The following is a 23,699-nucleotide window of genomic DNA, read 5'->3' as shown; positions in this document are numbered from 1 at the left end:
TCAAATGGGGGATTGTGCATAGCTTCATTTAGACGGATGGAGCATCTTCCTCAGCATGACCACAGAGAATGGACAGCAGCACATATGAGTATGCCCACGACAACCATTCAGCAGAAACAAGAGGTATTATTCATAAATATTGTTGAACAACTTCCTCATGACAATATAGTTTACAATCAGGAAATACCAGTCCTAAAACAAGAAGATATAACTGATACCAAATCTCCTGATGATGACTCTCAAGATTCAAGGATTATTCATCATACTTTGGGTTTAGATCTACTTCCAAACAGGTCTAATTTTGCACTTCATGCCATGGAAGGTGTTAAGATAACCCAAGATATGTGTGACGGATGGATACAAAGAGCTAGAAAGGCAAACTTGTTGACTGCTCAAGCAAAACAACACCTCCAAGGGATCAAGAAACAATGCAATTTGATGGATCAAACTAAACAGCAAAGAGAAACCAATCTTTGATCACTATTCCTTCCAAGGGAAGAAGGCGTAGGGAGGGAGCAGACAAGGGTTAAACCCCTTGAGATGTGGAAACAAGAAAAGGGGTATGGTTCAAAAAAATCTGATTGTAAACAAGAAAAGGGGTATGGTAAGATAATTTGGCACCCTAGTATCATTTTCGGTCTCAGTTGGATTCAGACAAATGAGTACGGATTTACACTGACATTGCTTGGGGACGAGCAATCTTGGGGAGGGCGGATTGTAATGTCCCCTTCCACTTAGGCCAAATTCAATATAAGGTTAGTCTATTATTATGTCCTCGTAGACTAGCAAGTTGGATAGAGGACTCAAGCAGGTTGGTCAACACAAGAACTTATCAGGAGGTTTCCTTCTTGACTTGCCATAGCATTAAGCTTAATTACTCTAGTTAAGTTGCATTGAATTTCATAACTTCTCTTTGGGATCACTTAAACACACTTAGAGCCTTAAGTTATCATTTGTCTTAAGTGATTAATCTAGTGAGAGAGTGAATGGGGAAGAGAGAGATAAAAGGTGCGGACAAAAAGCAAACCATATAATTCTAAGTTGGTTGTACCATTAGTGAGGAATTATTAAATGGGAAATAATCTTAAAAGTCATATTATAAATGGACATTGAGATGTTAGGGTTTCAACCCTAATTAGGGCGTCCCAAGGAGAGAAAATAATAAGAAGGCTTGAGGAGTCATTTTGGAAGGCATGCTTGAAGAATATTCTCTGTTTTACACTAGGTTCTTGGACCAGCCAAGAGAGCAGCTTGTAACCTCCATGAGACTTAGCTACTTGCAGGGGTGAAACATCTCCCAAGGGTGGCAAGAGAGATTCCAGCTTAGGGGTCTCCATTGTGCAACAAGTTTTGAAGAGCTTTCTCAGCCAAATCTTAAGTGTACTACTTGCTTGTGTGGCCGTACCATTCCAAGGTGGCAAAAGCTTAGTAAATACTAATTTAGGATTATCTTTTGCATAGTTGTTATCAGCAACTAACAATCAGAGAGTAGAAGATTTTGCAGCAGTTTGGAGAGGCATTTTGGGTCAGATTATGGAGTTTCTTTAATGGTGGCTGAGTGACGTGGTTGCTTGCCTAGCCGACCCCTTTTGCAGCTCACTTGAAGGTCATTCCATTCCAGCCCCAAACTTCATTCTAAGTAGCTGTCCATCAGCAGAATCACATCTCCAACACAATAGTTCAGTTTACAAGGTTACAGCAGTCAAAAGGGGTTTAATACAAAAATCAGACCCATATCAAGTAATAACAGCTATAGGATGTGGGGTCTTTAAACACTCCCAAACTTAAGGTTTAATTATAGCATATACCCTCCAATATAATCACCTACATCAAACCTCCGTATGACAGTAGTTTAGAAAAGGAAAGAGAAAATTTCTAAGTCACTGTGAATCATTTTCAGAGTGAGCAGATTGGTTGTATGCTTACCCAAAAACCAACTTGTTAACTTCTCTTATACGAGGAGCTATCCGGGTAAGTTGATAGTGATTTGAAAGATCCTGTTTGATTGTAATAGCATCATTATCTTTAAGACTAGTGTACTTGTTTATAGTAGTAAACCTGTTTGAAAACATTAAGCTTGGCTGTAATTTATTAATAGTTTTAGTTTGCTTCATTTCTTGCAAAAGCAATACAATCGTCTTCTCTCTCAAAACTACAAACATATATCAAAAAACATATCTTCTACAACTTCAGTCTAGTTTTGAAAGACCACCAACAACATACGAAAAGATAGTTTATTAAACTAAAATTAATCAGCAGAGCGCTACAGAACAGTCTCAGTAGTTCCACTTCGGGTGGGACATTACAGTCATATGTTTAAAGTTGCTGGAGTTTATGCTAATGCATTGAAAGAGAAGGAGGACGAATCAATAGGATCTTCATAGAGCTTAAGGATTCTAAGGAGACAATGCAGGATACACAAGAGGCTCTATAAGAAGTAGAAAACCAGCTTGTTGTCATTGAACAGTTCAGGAAGCACGAAAACAAAAAAATGGCAAAGGAAGTCAAACAGGTGATTGATGAACTTGACCAAATCCAGGAAGTCTTTGACTTAGAGTGGTGTCCTAAATTGGCATTTTCAGATTTAGGACAGCAAGATAATTGGCCTAAGTTGGGAAGAGGGAATACTTTTCAGATTGTCTATAACCCTCTTTTTAGGTTGAGTGCTGATTTGACTTTGGATAATCCACTCTTTGAGTTGGATAAAAAGGTGACTCTTGTTCATGATGACATGAATGAGATGTGGGATCCGGGTATGGTATGTGATTATGAGTTAGAACAGGATGAGTTTTCTATTGGGCTACCGAGGATTGTTGATGACTTACTTTCTATAGAGGACTGTGATGATGTGGATTGCCACGGTTTGACCGGTTGACATTGAAGGCTTACCTCAAATCAAAGGGTACATTGGTAGTCTACAATTTGATGAGGAGGATTTCATTGATGTTGAACCTACAAGTATCATCATATGCATTCTCGGTGGGGGCCAAATGGGAAACAGAGTAGAGCAGCAGCAGCAAGGTGGAGTCACTCTTTGGGTTGGTATTAATGCACCCAATCCTTTTCAAGAATTGTGGGTGATTAATGATGTTGGTAGAAGCATACCATGGAAACTTGAAATGTGATACTAGTACTGCTGTTACCTCTTATTTTAGTTATCATATGAGTCCATTTGAATTCCTACAAATGGATTGGAGAGAGATTTTGATTAAAACTTGGTATTCTACCAAGTTGGAGAAGACAATTCTAGCCATGGCAATGAGTAGAAATTTTGTTGTTCATACTTGCAGATTGGTTGTTGAGTGCTGGCAACTGTGTTTCCTGTAGCTTTTCACTGAAGCCTATGAACAGAATTACAGAATTTGTAAGTGTTAATTCTAAATTTTGTAGCAGATTTTATTGGTTAAATGTCTCTGTAACCTGCATCAAAAACAATTGGCATTCTGGGAATAATTTTATGTTTGTTCAAGGTTGAGGTGCAATGCAAACTTAATGTGTTCAATCATTACATTGATCTCTTCACTTTCCGAGTATTCTCTGCTATAGATATGTTCAAATGAGTGAGGTTATCTGTCAAACATGCCATGAATACATGTGAACTTCAAACATTATTGCATTTCTGAAACTAAAACAGAAGAGTCATATTCCTCCTCATGTATACAAACGGTTTGACAATATGCTTGAATACTTGAGCATTGAAATCTGAAAAGAGAGTGCAAGAAAATTATAGCACAAAAGAGTAGCCTATTACAGAGGTGGATCAGGTTGAGTTGTCTATTGGGCCACCGAAGATCGCTGGTGATTTATTTTCTACAAAGGACTGTTATGAAGTGGATGGCGTTGGTTTGATGGTTTGTAATGTCCCCATTTGGGAATTTCCTTTATTTTATCCTGAAACAACAATTCCAACTTAAGGTGAGAACTGTAATACAAAATTTACCCAAACTGAAGACATTTTATTATGATGTTTTAACTTAAAATTTTAAGAATAGTTCAAAAAATAGGACTTATCAATTATCTTCATAACTTTCTCTGATATATATATATATATATTATACAGTGTTGCTGCTTAACTGAACCCTCAGATTAAAATCATAATAAGATAGTGTAGTCACATAAATCTGTCCACTTAATTAAATGAATATTTAGTATTTATTTAATTATTTAACCATCAATCAATAATTAATTAAATTAATATTTAATTAATTCATCTTAACCCTCTTCTCCTATTAATTAAATAAATTATTCAATTTATTTGATTTAATTCACTAAACCAAATTCAGACCATTAATTAAATAAATAAATCATATTTGTTTAATTAAATCTTCTCTCACATTTAATATTTATTTAAATCCCCCAAAATCACATCTCTCACATTTAAATAAATTATTTAAATCATCTTTATCCTCCACCCACTTGCATTTTCCTACAAATGCAAGTTGCACAACTATTTTAAATAAATAAATTATTTATTTAAAATCCTATTTATCCTCACCCACTTGAAACCTTTAATGGCTTCCCTTAAAATCTTCAAACTTAAAGGCTTCTTTCTAGAGTCTTCTTAAGCCTTTAATGGTTTCCCTTAAAGTCTTCAAACTTAATGGCTTCTTTCTAGAGTCTTCTTAAGCCTTTAATGGTTTCCCTCAAATTCTTCAAGCATTTAAATGCTTTATCTTCCTTTTTCTCATGTAAATAAATTAAGATTTATTTAAATAAAATCCAAAATTCACATTCACATTTAAATGAATTAATATTTATTTAAATATCTATCCAAATGCAAATTACACCATTTAATTGAAATAAATCATTTTATTTTAATTGAAAATCCCAAAATTTCTCCTACAAAATCCACTTGCATGCTTAAATCCCTTCTTGATTCTTCTAACTCCTTCTAATTAGCCTAATCATATCCTAATCATTGTCACATTCCTAAATAAAAGGAACTCACTTCTCAAAAACCTCCAAAGTCTTCAATAACCATTAAAGGCTTTATGTCTTCAAATGATTAACCTCTAAAGGCTTCCAAACCATTGAAGGCTCTTACATAACCATTTATGGTTAACTCACCTTTTACCTTTGGTTGGAGACTTTCCTCTAACTTAACCATCCTTTTGACTCATGGGTCTCTTCAAAGCATTTATTTCTTTGACTAAGGTAACCATTTAACCCTTGCACATTCATTTATCCCTTGGATAAAAGGAATATCCATTAACCTAACCCTAACCCAACCCCCTAGGGTAACCATCATGTCCCCTCAAGCATTTAATGCTCCTTATCTCTCCTCTCAAGCCTCCTCATGGTGACACTTGTCAACATGGGATTGGGTTGAAAGTCTCACATGGATTGAATATCTTTCAATCCTAACCCTTGTTAAGATTTCTCAATCTTAACCCTTCATTTCCCCATTTCTTCTATAAATAGAACCCTTCTCCTCAAGCAAAGAAGGAAGCATTAGAGTATTGTTGTTATACTCGTATTAGCATAGAGTTTTTTCATAGCATCACTATCTACACTTGCATAGCATTTGCTTATCATATTCAACCATCTTGAATCTCCATATGGCATCCATGGCTAGTGCTAAAAGCTGAGAGCTACACTCATGTGGAATTTGGAGAGGAGAAGAACAAGGGAGGAGCAACTATGAACATCTTGATTAGCATTTGGAGGAGTATAGTTTATCTATTCTATGTTTGTATGCTTTCTATTTCATGCTTAATATCTCTCTTGATATGCTTGTTTAGGATAATCTTTTGTTGCTAACACTAACGTTTGTTTCTTGTGCTCTTGTGTGTGTTGCCATCAAATAGATTTTCTAATCCTTTTTGCAGAGCATCAGATAGATTCTTCACAACTTAGGCCATAGTTCTCTTCTCAAATTTCACTATAATCACCTTCTCAAATTGGTTATAAGTCTGCCACAAAATATCTTCTCAATCTACAACCATTCCTTCTCGAATCTGATATAAGTCTGATCACAAATCTGCGACAATATATTTACAATCTCTCTCTCTATCTCTCTTAACATTCTGTTACACGCATCCTCATATGCTGGTCTGATGCGATCTTCTCAGACACATCTTTCTTCTAAATCTCGTGTATGTACTTGATTTCCCTTTTATTTATTCACACCCCACCCTTTGTCAGTCTCCCCCTATATTATCTTCCTATTTCTCCATTGGTATATATGTCCCAATCTCTGTATATGCCTTTTTAATCAAACTGTCGCATACTTTGAATAGAAGACATTACTTCTTATTCAATTGCATACCTTCTAAATCGTATCTCTTGAAAGCATTACATATTGCTTTTCTTTAATAATACATCTCTCTTAACAAGTCAAATTACATAATCTCCCTAATCGCACCTTTTGGAGATGCACATCGATCAGCATATAGATTTGTTTGTCACCTTCATATTGTTAATTCTTGTAACGTCGGTCGTACAATTTCATAATTCCGATGCATGGATTAATTACATGTTAACATATATGTTAATAGATAAACTATTAGTATATACACTAACAATAAATAATAAATAAAATCTAAATCGAATTATGGTGTTTGCCAATGGTCATGTTAACGGGCTATGATTAAGCGATTCATAATCGCGTTCCTCACGATCAGCGATGATCTTAATGGTGTTAACGTGCTGGATTATTATGAGTGGTATGTAGGGGAGAGATGTGTCTTCCCACGTGGGAAGACATATCTCTTCACTACATACCCCCTCATTCACATATATATAACACGCATACAAAGAGGAGGAACACAATAACGAAATCGATAAGTGTTGTGCATCCTTCCAGTTACACTACAGTAGTTCAAATTTGATTTCACATTATATATTCATCTCTTCTATCCTCTTGATCACAGAATTTGAATAAACTTAACATGGTATCAGAGCTAAGTTAAGGAAAATCAAATTAAATTCTGTAACGATCATATAGACTTTCACCCGGCTCTTAGTAGATCATATTCCTATAATCCTAATGGCAACCGAGTTAGGTTTGAAGATCGACTAGATGGAGCATCAAATTTTGTATCTTGGAAATTCAGGATCATGCTTGTTTTGAAGGAAAATAAAATTGACTCCCATGTCAAAAGTGAAATTCCTGAACCCTCGGATGATATAGAGAAAATTTAGTGGAGCAAGGATAGTGAGAAGGCTCTTAAGATAATTGTGGATTCACTAAGAGACCACATTGTGCCAGTTATTTCTAAATATGAGACGGCTTTTCAGATGTTCAAAGCCCTAGCTGACATTTATGAAATCAACAACACTAGCAGGGCTCTCACCTTGAAGAATCAACTACACCATATAAAGATGAATAAAGGAGAGATGGTTACATCCTATTTCTTGAGGATCACTGAGCTTAGGGATCAACTATCCACTATTGGACATCTAGTAGACAACAAAGAACTTGCTATGATGGCCCTAAATGGACTTCCTACCTGAAAGATCCCTGATGGATCTCTTTTACCAATCTGCTGTAATTTTTATTTATTTAAATTGATTTTTCTTGCTTATTAATATTTTCTTTCAGAAATAGACAGAAGTTGCAGAAGGGTTGAATTCTTTTTGTATTTTGATGATTTTTCAACAAGTAAATAATGAAGTACAAGTACATGAACAAAGTACTGAAAATGAAGTTCATATACAGCCAAAACAAATTCGATTTAAGGCAGATTTCTGAATATAAAATCAAATATTTGACCAGATGAAGATTTCCAATAATTTCAGGAAGATTACAATCAGGAATAATTCCAACCTGGATGCTGAAAGAGTAACATAACTAGGAATGAAGTTGTGGCAAGATTCCAGCCCTCCAAGTGCTGCACGTGGGAAGGAAAGTGGCTGCCAGGTACAGCCGTATGGTTGCCAAGTACACCCAACTGGTTAGAAACCCCAAACCCCACGCTGAACTCTGTCAGAATTGCTGAACCTCCAGAAAGAATGCCGTACAATCTCCAAGATGCTAATAGCTGCAAACAAATCCAAACCACTGTATTGGGGGCTACGTCCCAAACAGGCAAGGCATTGGGGTTGGCGTCCCAGATGCTGAAAAGCTCTTCCAGAGCCAAATCTCAAATCCAAGATGTAAAATGTGTAAAAGATAATCATAGAATGAAGCTCCTATCCCCTTATAACCCCTCTCAATTGCAAATCGAACCCTAATTGTCTCCAAGTGGCGTGGTCTAGTGGAAATGTTATAATTTCTTATTTTAAAGTGGTCATGTTACTAGAAAATGACCTTTTTCCCCATAGACAGAAATCCGCTCACTGAATTGCCCTGAGACCAAAGAGAAAGATTTAAAGAATTTCAAGATCTTTCCAACGAGCTATCACACAATAGGATGCGCATCCAGATGAGACCAAAAATCCCCTTATTACCCCAAAATGGCTAACAACTTAGCCTTATTTAATTATTAAACGCTAACTTAGGAAATATTAAAAATATAACCCAAATAGCCACAAAATGCCCAACTGACATTACAAACCCTAAAATCATCCTGTCACCTGTCTGTGACTGAAGTCGGAAATCAAGGATTCACTGGTAGTCTCATCCCTAAAATCTAGGGATGTTCCTAAAATTTAGGAAACAAGCCCAATCTCTTTGAAACTAAAACCATCTAAAAGGTCATGAATAACCTCACGACTGGCAACTGTCACGACCTCCTAAAATTTAGGGATACCCCCTAAAATCTAGGAACTGCTCCAAACTGCCTGTAAAGCCAAAATCCAATCACTATATGCACTGAATGAGTCCCAATCAACCTCTGCTAGCCTACGAGACTCCAATGATAGGCCAACTCCTCCGTCTCCGATGTCCACTCTAGAAAGGGGACATGACACTACCTCACGGGAATCTTTCATTCAAGGGATTAGTGCTCGTTCTAAATTTCCTAAGTTTTATAGATTGAAAACCGATTGCATTCAACAGGAATCTCGACTTGTCACAAGAGGAATAAAACAAAACAATGGTAATGAGGGCATTCAAGTTCTAAACTCTAATTCTCACAAGAAAGAAAAGAAGAAGAGCTTTAAGAGAAAGAGGGACAATGGCTCAAATGGAAAGGAGTCTTCAAAGAAAAAGAGAGACATTTCTGAAGTACAATGTTTCAGATGTGACCAATATGGGCACTATGCAATGAAGTGTCCAGACAGGATCAAGCAACAGGCTTCAATGGTAGAAGTTAAGAAAGGGAGTGATTCCGAGAAACTAGTCTTCTACTCAACCCTCTCTAGTCAAGTCACCTCCAGTTCCAACACATGGGTGATTGACAATGGAGCATCTTGACACATCACTGGATTTCGTGAGCACCTAGATACACTTGTGGAAAATTCAAATGAAGAAGTGACAATTGGTGATAACTCAAATTATCCAGTTATGGGAATAGGAACCTCCAATATCAACCTAAAGTCAGGCATATCCCTACAGCTGACTGGAGTTCTATTTGTACCTGGTATAAAGAGAAACCTTGTCTCAGTTTCTGCACTTGAAGATAAGGGTTACAGATTAACCTTTATGGAAGGAAAGGTACTTGCTTGGCCAAAGAACTCCACCATCAAGAAAGCCCACACCATCGAAGTAAGACAAGGGAGCCTCTACAGACTTTGCACCACTCCACCTCAAGCCTTGATTCATGAGACTCCAGATTCAAATGAACTTTGGCACAAAAGATTAGGGCACCTTCATTTCCTTGCCCTACCTAAGATAGAGAAGATGGTGATTGGTTTACCCAAGCTAAGTCACAGTTCTGAAGGAGCCTGCAAGGGGTGTGCCTTAAGAAAGAATACTAAAGGGTCTTTCAATTCTAGCAACAGTAAATCCAAATATGTATTAGAATTAGTTCATTTTGATTTATGTGGACCCATGTCTGTACTCTCCTTAGGGGGATTTTTATATTATGTAATATTTGTAGATGATTATTCTAGGAAGACCTGGATATATTTTCTGATGTACAAAGAGTCTGAAAAAAATCCTTTAATTTAAGGAATTCAAAGCTCTTGCAAAAAACATGACAGGTAAGAAAATCATAACCTTAAGAACAGACAATGGCGGGGAATACACTTTTGATATATTTAAAGATTATTGTATAAATGTTGGGATTAAGAGGGAGTTAACTGTACCTTATAACCCACAACAAAATGGGGTAGCTGAAAGAAAGAATAGGACTATAGTAGAAGCTGCTAGGGCTATGTTGTTTGACCTAAATATAGAAACGTCATTTTGGGTTGAAGCATCTAGGACAGCTGTGTACATTCAAAATAGATGTCCTCATTCTCTTCTTGATAATAAAACCCCTGAAGAAGCCTTTACTGGTAACAAACCTGACATAAGTCATCTTCGGATCTTTGGGTGTCCAGTCTATGTTCATGTTCCCAAAGAAAAGAGATCAAAGTTAGAACCTTCCAGAAAGAAAGGGGTATTTGTTGGGTACAGTGAAACCTCTAAGGCTTACAGAGTATACATACCTGGACAAAGGCAAATTGAACTAAGCAGAGATGTCATCTTTGAAGAAGACATAGCATTCAAGAGGTCCAAAAGCTTTAATGAATTAGAACACCAAGATCCCCCTACAAGCATGGATGAGGATCCCACCCCTGAGATTCAGAGGGAGACCCCTGAAAATGTTGAGCATGAAGTTCAAGACTTACCTTTAGATGAACATTATCCCGAAACTAGGAAGAGACCACTTTGGGCTAAAAGGATGCTTCAAGAAGCTGAAAATTATGCTGCTCCAAAGGGGACCTTCAGAGAAAGTAAGAGACCTAACCTATTTTCCAATTATACTGCCTTGTGAGACCACTGATGCAGAACCTTCCTATGTTGGAGATGCTCTCAAGCATCAAGTTTGGAAAGATGCTATGTCAGAAGAGTATAAGTCAATTCTGAAAAATGATGTCTGGGATATTGTACCTAGGCCTAAAGGCAAATCTATGATATCTTCTAAATGGCTCTTCAAAATCAAACATGCAGCAGATGGCAGCATTGAGAAGCACAAAGCAACGTTTGTTGCCAGATGTTTCTCACAGAAAGAAGGTATTGACTATGAAGAGACATTTGCTCCTGTTGCTACATACACTGCGTTTCTGAATGGTAAGATTGAAGAAGAAGTTTATTTGGAGCAAACTGAAGGTTTTGTGATTCATAAGGCTGAATCACATGTCTGCAGATTAAAGAAAGCCCTATATGGACTGAAACAGGCCCCCAGAGCATGGTATGAAAGAATTGATCACTATCTCTTGGAATTAGGATTTTCCAAGAATGAAGCAGATCCAAATCTCTACTACAAGGTAATAAATGGTGAATTATTAATTCTTATTCTTTATGTTGATGATCTACTAATCACAGGAGAGGATAATCATATTTCTCGATGTAAGAAAGAATTAGCCTTTGAGTTTGATATGAAGGATTTAGGAATTCTTCAATACTTCCTTGGATTGGAAGTTTGGCAGCAGGCAAATGGTATAATCCTTAATCAAGGAAAATACACCATTGATATACTCAAGAGATTTGGAATGATGGATTGTAGATCCATGACCACACCTATGGAGACAAATCTACACAAACTAAAGGAAGCAGTTGCAGAATCAGAGTTTGCAGATCCTACCCTCTACAGACAGATTATTGGATCTCTGATTTATTTGGTAAACACAAGACCTGATATATGTTATGTTGTTAATACACTAAGTCAGTTCATGTGTGAACGTAGGGAAATACATCTTATTGCTGCAAAGCATATTCAGAGATATCTTTGAGGAACTAATGGTTTTGGTCTAAAATATAAGCATGTAGACCTTGACCTACATGGATTCACTGATTTTGATTGGGCTGGAAGCATAGTTGATAGGAAAAGCACATCAGGATGTTGCTTCAGTTTAGGATCGGGAATGATCTCGTGGATATGTAGAAAGCAATCTTCAATTGCTCAGAGTTCTACAGAAGCTGAATACATTGCAGCCTCCGTGGGAGTGTTAGGGGTAAATAACATATGTTAGTAAGAATAATATTTATAAGTGTGTTTATGTTGTGTTTATGGTTATGTTTGTCGCCGAGAGGTTCCCGTGGGTAGTTGGGAGTTGGTGACGGTTCGCAACTTGGCCAACCGTCGGGTCTATATATAGTTTAGATGGAACCTCAGCAGGGGAGATTATGTATGAAGATATTCAGATCAATCAATAAAGATATAACTCCTCTGGTCTAGTTGTTTATTGTTATTACTTATGCTGTGACATATGAATGTACTGGTACATGAATAATTGGTACGTGTGGAAAACACTGTGTTATCTGTGCGTTTTACCAACCTTACACTAAGGACTAAATATTTTGGCGCCATTGCCTGAACGAACCTGGAGATAACTATGGCAGCAAGCGGAAGGAATTAATGGGTCGGCCATTCAACCAGCAATTAATTGTCGTGGACAGCGACACGCACGAAGAGAGTACCGCGGAAGAGGCACAAGAGGATCAGTTGACAGCAGACTTGGTAGAGTTGTGGGATGTGTCGGTCATGCAGTAATGCGGAGAGAGGCACGGTAGAGAGCCATCTCAAAAGGCACGGTACGTGGTGAACTCACCGTTAGCACTCCTGTCTTTGACTTGCTCAGAAGTATTCCAAGGTTACTCGCCAGAAATCTGATTGCACTTCAAGAACGAAGGGAGGAAACTACGCAAGAACTCTGTCGGCAACAAGTACTACGAAGGTACAAGGAGCGGGAGACTAGTCGACGCCGTACCTTTGGCACTTGATGCCCCTACGGCCAAACAAGGACAAACATACCACTGCCACCAAAGGAGTAGACGATGGAACTGTACGGAGATCCCTCCGCATAAAAGAACAGGCCGACCAGAGACGACGACTGAGGGAGGTTGCTAACTCAAAGAGCTCGGAGAAACGCAGCAGAAGTCAAAGTGTGAGTCGGAGTCGTAGTCGGAGTCGTAGTCGGAGTCGTAGTCGAGAGAGACAAAGGTCGTGTACGTGGAAGGAGTTGGCCGAGGTTGCTAGGAACCTACCAGTTCCAGACGTAGTGGAGGAAGATCTCGCCAACCAGGCCCCACACTCGACATCAAGTGAAGAGGACTTCGGAGCCGATTCGCAGAGCAACCCATCAGAATATTCTGAACAAGGACAGGAGGCAGTACGAGACCTACACAAAGAGATCGCCACTATTTTTGAAGCAACATTATCTGGCATTAGGAATTTGTCCTTGTCAGAGGGTATCAAAATAGGAGGGTCAGATCCAGAAACCCCGGGAAGGAGGGACTATAGGAGCAAGGGTGACCAAAGCCCTGTGGACAAGGGCCCAACCAGGCCAAGAGCGTACAGTACCTCCCGGACACATAATACCTTTCCAGCATATAGTCATTTCCAGGCGCTACATAAAACTATCTAGGCAAGAACAATGGCACACACCCCAGAGAAACAAAAGCTTCCAAAATTCATGGGCGACGGGTTTGAGGACCCTATACAACATTGTAAGACATGCGAGACCATTTGGGAGGCAAATGGCCAGAATGACCAAGATTACTGGTTGAAGGCATTTCCAGCCACTCTGCAAGGAATAGCCATTGACTGGTATACAGACCTAGATGCCCAATATAAAACTTCTTGGAGCAATCTAAAGAAGGCTTTCAAAGAGGAGTTCAAACTCCTACGAGACGACAACGAAATTGTGGCGGAGATTTACAACACCAAACAAGGGAAAAATGAAAGTCGCGCGCATATAAAAGAAGGCTAAGGGAACTACTTAACAAAATGGAGAACCAGTCGGCTGATGGCCTCAAGAAGCAGTGGTTTGTGGAAGGATTGGTACCGTCCCTAAGACGGACGATGAAAGTAGTCCCTCCACCCTTTTATGATGAAGCGTACAACCGCGCGATGGATATTGAAAGTGAAAACAAGACATCCCGGGGGAAGCAACGGGTGAGCAACGGTGACAGTACGGATGAAGACAACGATGGGGGGTCCAAAACCGTGCAAGCACTCTGGAAGGATATGATGAGGATGATGAAGGAATTAAAGGGTGACAAGGAAAGTGGCAGGGAAAGAAAAGAACTATGGTGCACCGACTACAAGACTGAAGGACACACTAAGGGAAGTTGTTCCCGCAAAGTTTTTTGTGACATCTGTCAAGTAATGGGACATTCCACCAAGGAATGCCTGTACAACTTGAAAGCACGGAGCACGCAAGTGCTCTACGCCCAACCCGACCAAGCCACACCACCAGCGACACCTCCGAAGCCAACAACAAACTCTAACACCTCCCTTGGGGGGTACAGAAACAATCGGCGGGGTAACAATAGATCCAATAATAACACACCAAGGAGTAGAATTCAATACGACATGAAGGGGTGACCCATGATTCAATGCAGGAAGTGCAACGAATGGGGTCACTATGCGCGAGAATGCCAAAACGGGGGTGATGCAGGAAGTTTGTTGTGCAGATGGTGCGACCCAGGAAATCACGAGGACATAGATTGTCCAAAGCAAAAAGAGGTGAATAGGCTGGATGTGAAAGGACCAAGAGAAGGCGTATTGGCAATCACAAGATTGCAAAACAAGAAAGCCATGTATCCTGACCCGCGCACGGAAAAGGAAAGGCTTCAGGAAGCCAGGGCATATATCGAGCGGGCGATGGCAGACGAGTGGAGGGCCTCGCACCTGGCCGCCAGTACACCACTCCGGTCAGGACCAAAGAAAACTATCATTAAGCAGATGTTACAGACCACAATACCCATTCGGGTATCCCACCTTCTGCAGACCATGCCACAATTGAGGATGATCCTGACAAATGCAACTGGGGACACCATCCTCGACCAGGAACACCAAACGCTGACCCAACCATGTAGTACGGATCCGGTGAAGGGACTTGGTACAGACGCCATGAACCCTATGCTACTCACGGTAAGAGTTGGACGGAAACCGGCATTAGTAGAGATGGATATAATGGGACAAAAGCTCACAAACACCATTATGGATGGCAGGTCCAGAGTCAACGTACTACCTGAGGAAACTTGGAGAAGCCTTGGCAAGCCTACACTCTGGCCACCAACATTCCACCTGGTCGGAGCAAACCAACACGGTATCAAACCCCTCGGTACCCTCATGGCACAAAAAGTGGTAATCGGGACGCAGCAATTCCTTCTAGATTTCATAGTCATCCCACTGGAAAGAAAAGCATACGACGCCCTCCTGGGAAGGGGAAGGCTGATCATGGCCACAACCAATCATAACTGGTAGAAGAATACACTCTCAATTGAGAGTGATGGTCATAAGTATGTAATCGACCTAAGGAGCCAGTCTGTCAATGAAGAGCTCGCGTCATTCGACTCCGACTCGGAAGATTCAAATAGATGGGAGTGGGGTTCTGAAGGAGACAGAGGAGGGAAAGAGACCAACGAGGAAGGAGTGTTGGAACTGGACGGATGTTTTGAAGATGGAACTAGTTCACTGGTCGGACTCTTTCATTGGCAAATGGAGGACTATGAGGTCTTCCACCCGAAGTGTCACGTGCTACAAATATGTAAAATAGGGGAATCAAGTGGCAATATGGAAGAACAGTCATTTCCCCCGGAGTACGATAGGTACCAGGAGGGAATGGCGCGTATGGACGATACGCCAGCTCACCAGTTTGAACGAGATAAACCCATCAAGTACGAGGAAAGAGATGTGAAGAAGGTTAATCTCGGCAATGAGGAAGAACCGCAGATGATACTTACGTGCACATTTGTGATCAGTTTTTTGTTTATTGATCCAAGGGGAAACTTTTGTTATCACCAAATAGCACCAATCTTTACTAACTTCTTTTCCTTGGGCACACTTTCCCTAGCCCTCTGCCACACTTTTGGTGCATTTTTCTTGTGGCATTGCCATCCACTTGTGTACCTAATTACTTGATAACTTAAACACTTTACTCTTGAGCAAGGATTCATCAACTCTTTGCCACTTTACATCAAAATTAGTAGAGTTTTATGCTGCTTTTGTCACCTAGAAACTTTGTTGGAGGAGTTTACTCAATCATTTGCTAATCTCAATACTTTCAACCCCAACCCTTAGCCATTTCACACTTGGCTTTGACTGTTCTAGTCATCATCAATCATGAACCTTTTCAATCTTCTCTTTGGAATAGTGTAACTTTAATCACCATGCCAAAATAGTTAGGTACAATACCAAACCAAGGATGGACAAGCTTTTGCAAGCTAACTGAAAATACCATCACTAATGTTGACTTGACACACAAAAATTGGTGACAAAAATGGACACTTAGTAGCACAAACATCGATTTTCATACTGGCACCAACACAAGTATATGGTACTAATAAATTGTAAAGCAGTTTAGGCCACAAAATTGCAGTCCTCTATATATGGCACAATCATTCACAACTTCCTCATTTTCTGTGTATTTTGCAAGGATGGGAAGATTAATACTAGTTTCAATTATATGGATGGAAAGAATCTAAGGATTATCTTGTCCTACAACTGATTGTACATCTAGTAGAAGCTTTAGCAAACCCTTTTTTGTTTCCTTAGAAATAAGGCTGGAAACCTGTCATAGTTGTAAACAAAAAAACATTTTGATGTAGAATATAGTGAAAGATGGGGACGCGTTCCCATCCCCTACCCCAAGCCCCACGTTTTCAAGATGAGGAGATGGGCACGGGGAATCCCCCTGCCACCACCGTCAGGACATTCATAGACAAGGACGCCCATGCATCCCTCAAGCATCTCGAGGACATGTGGATGTCTAGAAGTCTCCCGTCCCTAGATGTGTATAAAGTGCCATTTAAAAAAAATCTACTTTTTGGGGTTAGGGTCAAACCCTAATTTGATGTGGACCCCATCCACGCCCTCTATGCCTTAGAAAACCCCCTCAAATCCTCTCATTTTCTCACATTTGTTTTTTTGATTTGGATCTTGGCCGTGAGAAGTCCATTAGTTCAAGTGATGAGGAATTTGGGGATGATTAGAGGCCTCCCTTCACAACATTTTAACATTTTGTACTTATTTTGATATCATGCTACTCATTGTAATCATCTTTATGATATTTTCGATATAATGGAAATCTCCAATTTAGCAATTTCACTTGTTAAATTTTATTTAGAATTAAAGAAATCTTCGTATTTAATATTTGCAATTTTGCTATTTTACTAATTTGCCAAAGTTTCATTTGAAATGTAATTCGTATACATCTTTTCATAACTAGTTTTTCAGGTATTATATGTATATCAGCATTGGCCGCCCCCCCCCCCCCCCCTCTTGCCATTCTGTTGGTGTGGTTTTTAAACTCAAAATAAAATACCCAAATATATCCTATTCTCTCTTGATCAAAAATCTTCTATCTACTAAATAGCTGAACTGTGTGATCACAAAGATGACTCCAAGGTTTCCAAATTCTTACGGATAGTCTCAGTTGGTTCATTGTGATTTGTTGGTAACCTCAACGGCGACTTACATAATTGTTCAAGGAATAAATCAATCTAAGGATTTTGTTGATTGTCGACACTTGTAGCTTTCTTCTTTTTTGGAATGATTTTGCAATAAGCTCTTTCCAATCCTACTTCTACCAAAACTTGAAAAAAAAAAGGAAAAAGGGTGAGGGTTTAGGAAGATAATTCTAATCTTAAGCTAATCCTATGAACTCTGGAGACAAAAATTGCAAAAATGGAATTTAAACCAATTCTTGCTTCGCCAAATTTAACAACTACTCAAGAACAGTGCTATCTTCTAAGGAATTCAAAATATTTTCACATCACTCACATTCACCAACATTTTGAACAATGAATATAGCAATAGAAGTTAAGTTCTCATTTACTGTCCAGGCTAACATTGTAAAATAATTGAAAATCATCCAATTATAAAAAGTATGAACACATCAACTCCACATTAAGCAATTTTATCAAATCCTTCATTCAATCTATCAACTTGGAAATGAAATCTATTCTAATGAGAGCCAAGAAACCATGCTAACTTGCAAAAGTGGATAAAGATTCACCAACAATTGAACAAGGAATCGTGTCTATTAATTGAGAAGTATCACTACAACAATTTCTCTAAAATCTCCCCCTAACAAATGAAAAGAAGAGGGTTTATATAGACACCCCAATGCAAAGCAACAGTCTAGATTGATCCATGATCAATGGCCAAGATTTTAGAATAAAGCACTAATTAGGGTTTGTTACAACAAACTCCTTTTGGCCAATGAGAAAATTACAATATTTTGAATAACCAATGAGAAAATAAGAGCCATTGTAAGTCATTTTACATCTTTCATTTGCTGAGTCAGGTTTATTGAATCTAGACGTGCTAACTTGGAATCTCCTGATTGGACAAGTGATGACTGGGCACCACCCTGACTTGCCTTGTAGATTTGATTTAACTTGCCTTGTTCCATTGAATCTTTCACCTTGGAATACTAACAATAATTCTTTTAAATTTCAGAAGGAAATTCAAGATTGCAAAACATCCTTTTGTCTTTGTTACTATCTTCCACCAAGACTTAACATGTTGATCTTCCTTACTCGCATTTGTGTTGTTGTCTCATTTGACTTCCTTGAACTGATCTTTGAGTTAAAAATCCTTTGCCCTGGTGAAGTCCTCCCTTCCACTTGAATTCACATCCTTGTACTTCATCTTGTATCTACTTGTATATCATTTTTCATCTTCTCCTGAATTTGAACCTTGATTCCTTCTCATGGTATTGTTCGAGTTTCTTCATGAAGCTATCCTCAATTCCATGCAACCATACCTTGAAAACCTTTGTTGGCAATCAATTGTGGGCTTTGATTTTCGATCAGCCCCTTTCCTTCTTTATTTTCTGCGATTTTGAAGGTCTGATTCTTCTTGGAAAGTCGCTGGTCTGATGCCTTGATTTTGAAATTTGAATGGTTGTTAAGCAAATTTGCACTTCTTAGGGACTGATTCGTCCCTGCCTTTGATTGCTTAGTAGTATTCCAGATCGTTCCACCGAATGGAATGGTGGAGAATCATTCCTTAGGAAAATTTCGCTCAGCCTTACATAATCTTCTTTAGAGGGAAATCTGATAGCTATAAGAACACATTAATCCTTATGAAACTCGCCTTACTTCAACACTAAGGGGAAAATTGATATGTATAGGGACTATTTACTCCCTACGTTTGTCCTTAACTTCGTGCTTGAGGAAGATTGCTCATTGAAGGATTGCATTGTTTGTAATAGAGATGAACTTCGAATTTCGATCACTCTTGATTCCTTCTATTTTATGTGCTTTGAAATTCTGATTTTCCCTCAAACTTGCTGGTCTGTTCTGTTCTTCATTATGCTGGCTGCCAAAGAAGATGGCATTTGATTCTAAATTGCATATATCCTTTGCCTGGTCCTTCAAGCACGTTCTTCATTTGTGTCTTCCTTGGGGCTATTCCAGATTTCAATCCTGACATGATCTTGTACAAAACTTGAAGTTAATGGATTTGAAACAACAATTGAAATGTCAAGGATGATAGATTAATTGCAGAATTCCTTAAGTTCTGATTTTATTTATGAATTCCAGACATTTTGACCTCCTAAAATCTGAATTTAAAACTATGAATGCTCAAATCTTAACAAAATCTGGAAAATGGAGTTTTAAAACCTGATTTTTACCTTTCAAGGAAGTCTGATTACAATTGTAATTTAGAGATATCAATCCACTAGAGGTCTGGAAATTAAATTTCAGTCCCAAAATCCAGAGACAAAGGGAGAAATTCTGTGATTTTATCTGCAAAGTACGATCAGCAAGGCCGAATATAATCAACTTGGGTGTTTTTTCCTTTTCTTTTGTTTTAAAGCAATTTAAAAAAACAATAAAGCTTTTAGTTTCTCTTTAAGTGATTTGGGGAAAAGTTTGCCTTATTCGTTTTCTTTTTTTCTCTTTTTTTTCCTTCTAGGAAATCAACTTATGGATGAATTGCTCTTCAATCTCTAAGTAAATTTTCTAAGTGGATTTTCCACTTATCCTCAATTACTTCTTCACTTGGGAAATTCAAACTCCAAGTGGATTTTCCCTTTTACCTTACTTCTTCACTTGGGAAATTCAAACTCGAAGTGGATTTTCCCTTTTACCTCACATGGAATTTTCAAGTACTTCAAAACTATTTGCTCACCTATACTTGGGAAAATTGGACCTCAAGTGAATTTGTCCTCTTCTTTGCAAGTGGATTTGTTCACTTTGCCTTCAACTTGGAAATTTGACCCTTAAGTGAAATTTCCCAGTGGATTTTTTTACTTCTTCTTTCCAAGTGGATTTTTCACTTCTTCTTTCCAAGTGGATTTTTCACTTTCTTGAGGAAATTGGATTTTCAATTTCTCCTTGGGGAAATTTCATGCCTTCAACAAGATTTCTTATTGAGGAGGTCGGACTTTATAGGATTTTCATTTCCTTGCACACAGCAGTAAGCTCTAACATCTCCCAAAATGGAAACTCCTAAAAATAGAAAAAGCAAGAAAGCAGCTTCCCGGATTGGCCCCAAAATGCCAAAAAAGAAAAAAGCAACTATCCTAAAAAATAAGTTGTCAGAATTGATCCCAAAAAATTGTGTTTTTACTCTTTCAACCTGTTTGAACGCATCTATGCCATCAAAATACTCTTTTGATCATTCTTTCTCCTTATTGATTTGATGACTCCTTCGAATTTGAAAAAACTTGACTCATTTGTGAAGGCGAGAGACCGGAGACAAAACCTAAGACGCCAAAACACTACCCTAAAAATCCTAAGAGGTCCCCCACTTGCAATGGGGCAATGTGTGATTACGTCACAACATGTCCGAAAACTTAGGCCCCTTGTCCCGACATCCCTATGACCCCCCGTCCTAAACCTCCATGGAACACTGGTAGAATATCTTAGTGCAGGTTTATAGGAGATATTAAGAATGACTTCAAGTCTTAATTCTTGTGGCATAAACTAATTCATAGCATGTAGTTACCCTACATATCTCAAAGGACAATTTTACCTGCTGCTTTCAGACTATCCACCGTCAACGTGTTCTCATGGTTTTCATGAAACTCAACTACAAATAGGAACCAACAATACCCCAACCTAAGTGCTGATTTTTTTAGTATTATGCAGTGTTAATAATTTAACTAAGTTATCGGTTCGGGTTCGGATTCAGGTACGGATTCGGGTATGGATTCATGGATTCGGCAAAAAAAAAAAAATCTTGGGTACGAGTACGGGTTTGGGTTCGTCCATACATATATGTATGTATATATATATGTTCAAACATCAAGATTATAAAATATAATTATATAATTTATAAACTATCACTACCATTATTGATTACAATGATACAACCCATACAAAAATGAAATATACAATGTGACTGCTGCAAAGATATATTACAGCAGTTATAAACATATCAGATATTACAGAGAATAAAATAATACAACATCATTCAACCACGAAAAAAGGATCCTAAGTTAGAGCATGATAGAGATGAATAAGAATAGCATTAGGATAGAAAGATGAACAGAATAAGGACATATCACATAAATAAAAGCAGATCTGCAGTAGTCTAGAACAGCTTGGTGCAATAGAACAAGAGAATATATGAGCAGCCTTATGTAGAGGATAAGAACAGAATTCGGTGCAGACCGGTGAAGCATATTGGAAAAGATCAGAGAGACATGGGTTTACATGTTTTAAAAATATTAAAAAAAGTATTTTCTTAATTAGTTTTTGTGTTTTTATGACCCTGGGCCCCATTTTTGGGAACCCACGGGCCTAGGTTCTCCTGGGTCCGCCTGGGTTTTCCCTAGGTTCCACCCGGGTCCTACCCAGGTGGATGGGTTCTCTGTGGGTCCTGTGAGAACCCATCCACCCGAGCAGGGCCCAGGTGGAACCCAGGGAGGACCAGAACCGGGCAAGAACCAAGACCCGGACCCAGCCTAAAATGCCAAGAACCGGTATCTTGGTAATTTAACATAACTAAGGTATCTTTTCCTCTATTATCAATATGTTCATTTATCCTTTAGCACCGTTATAAGAAAAAAGTACAAAGTTATAAACATTAAGCGCCTCCGAGTCCAACTATCATTTTAAATTTACTCCCTTCTTGATCTTATCTAACATAAATCACAAGTTGTTTAATTTCAAGTGCATAGTACAATGCAATTGGCATAAGTAGAAATCAGAAAAATGTGATATTAGACAACATCATACACAAGATACCTCACCTCATTCAACACCTCCCGTTTATGTTGCTTCAAACGTTGCAAGAAGTCAAGAAGTATCTCAATATTTGTTTCAGCTTCCTCTTGTTCCAGCTTACGCTTCTTCTCTGCAAGAAGAGTCAAGAGGCAGTCCAACTCTTTTACTGATACTTCTGCTCCCTATATAATCAAATACAAGAACAACTACCAGTTATTAATTGAATGTCCCAATGCCATCCATGCTTATTTATGCGTAATGAGTAACCGTGTACCCTTAGCTGAAAGTATTGATAACATAAATACATACACACATACAATTAAATGTTGTATGTATGTACCACACATATACACAAGCCAAAAAAAAAGTAAAAAATTCAATTACAGCTAGTACTACACAAAATTAAAGGATTAGCTCAAAAACTAAAAAATCATACAAAATAGATTCGTGTGTAAAAATTTCAAAAGATCCAATTACAACAGGCAAGGCAAAAAATTGCTATATCAATTTTTTTAAAGAAAAATTAAAATAGAAGACTATATTACATGCATCTTATATATGGACCAACAAATTATAAAAATCCAAGCCTTCTCTTAGAATATTGTTATATTTCCTAAATTCTTTGTAGTTTCTTGCTCATGATAGATCTAGTATAAGCACTAAATGGATTGATATAAGCATTCTCATAAAAGCTTTTGAACTATGAGCCAAGTTGATGCACCAATAACCATATATTATCATGAAAGTTTCTTGTTGCAATACATATGGTCTGGAACTGCCATTAGGATTATATGATAGATTCTGTTTTCATTTTCTTTTCTGCACAACTTTGTGAGTTTTTCAAATCTTAAAGTACATAAGAGAGAAAGAACAATCAGACTCTACTTTTATTGTTCAGATCCATGGTTTTGCAGTTGGTTTTTCAACTACACTAGCATATATTGGTCTTTCTTGTTTTCCTTATATTAGGTACAATTCGGAATATAAAAGAGTTACATTTGGTTTGTTTATTTGATATTTTAAAAAAATTGGCATTATCCTTTCCTGTTTCATGATCAAGATTTGAATAGAGAAACAAACTTTCTGATCTCGGTAAAATTGATAAGATAAACGAACTCAAATTTTAGATTTTTCATTCAGATTTTGACGTTTGGATGTCAGAATTTCAGCCATATCAACAAATTTTGGGTTTCAATCAGGTATTGTAATGTCCCCTTCTCAAGCATGAACTGATTGTGAACGATAAGCCTATCTTTCAGGCTTCCCCGCAGGCTAGTTGGTAAGGATAAGTCCAAAGTTCCTGGAGAGCATAAGATCTGTCTTACAAAAATGTTGTTCATGGCAGTGAGTTCAGATGGGTGGTGAGCCTCTAGATGCTTTGAGAGTTAATTTCCATCCTTTTGGGAGCTCTCCGAGCTTCTAGGAAGAGTTTGCTATTTCTACAAAGTCACCCTATTGTTTTTATTCAATGTCCTAAGACTTTGGGATCACTTTGATATGGTCAGAATTGCATATTTGTGTCATTTTAATACTT

At 38.2% G+C, this 23,699-nt stretch overlaps 1 protein-coding gene across 1 annotated transcript in view; it reads right to left on the bottom strand.

Annotated features, from left to right (window-relative positions):
- The window catches only part of LOC131068616 (E3 ubiquitin-protein ligase COP1), a 188,527-nt gene that overhangs the window by 105,106 nt on the left and 59,722 nt on the right, over positions 1 to 23,699 (bottom strand). Inside the window, exon 3 of the mRNA XM_058003846.2 lies at positions 22,192 to 22,347. Within this exon, the coding sequence (XP_057859829.1) occupies positions 22,192 to 22,347 (156 nt within the window). The remainder of the gene's footprint in view (positions 1 to 22,191; positions 22,348 to 23,699) is intronic.

This window comes from Cryptomeria japonica, chromosome 3 (genome assembly GCF_030272615.1).
Source record: "Cryptomeria japonica chromosome 3, Sugi_1.0, whole genome shotgun sequence".
Taxonomy (NCBI): Eukaryota; Viridiplantae; Streptophyta; class Pinopsida; order Cupressales; family Cupressaceae; genus Cryptomeria; species Cryptomeria japonica.
Note: the sequence above shows the minus strand (reverse complement) of the source record. Positions and strands in the feature narration are given on the sequence as shown.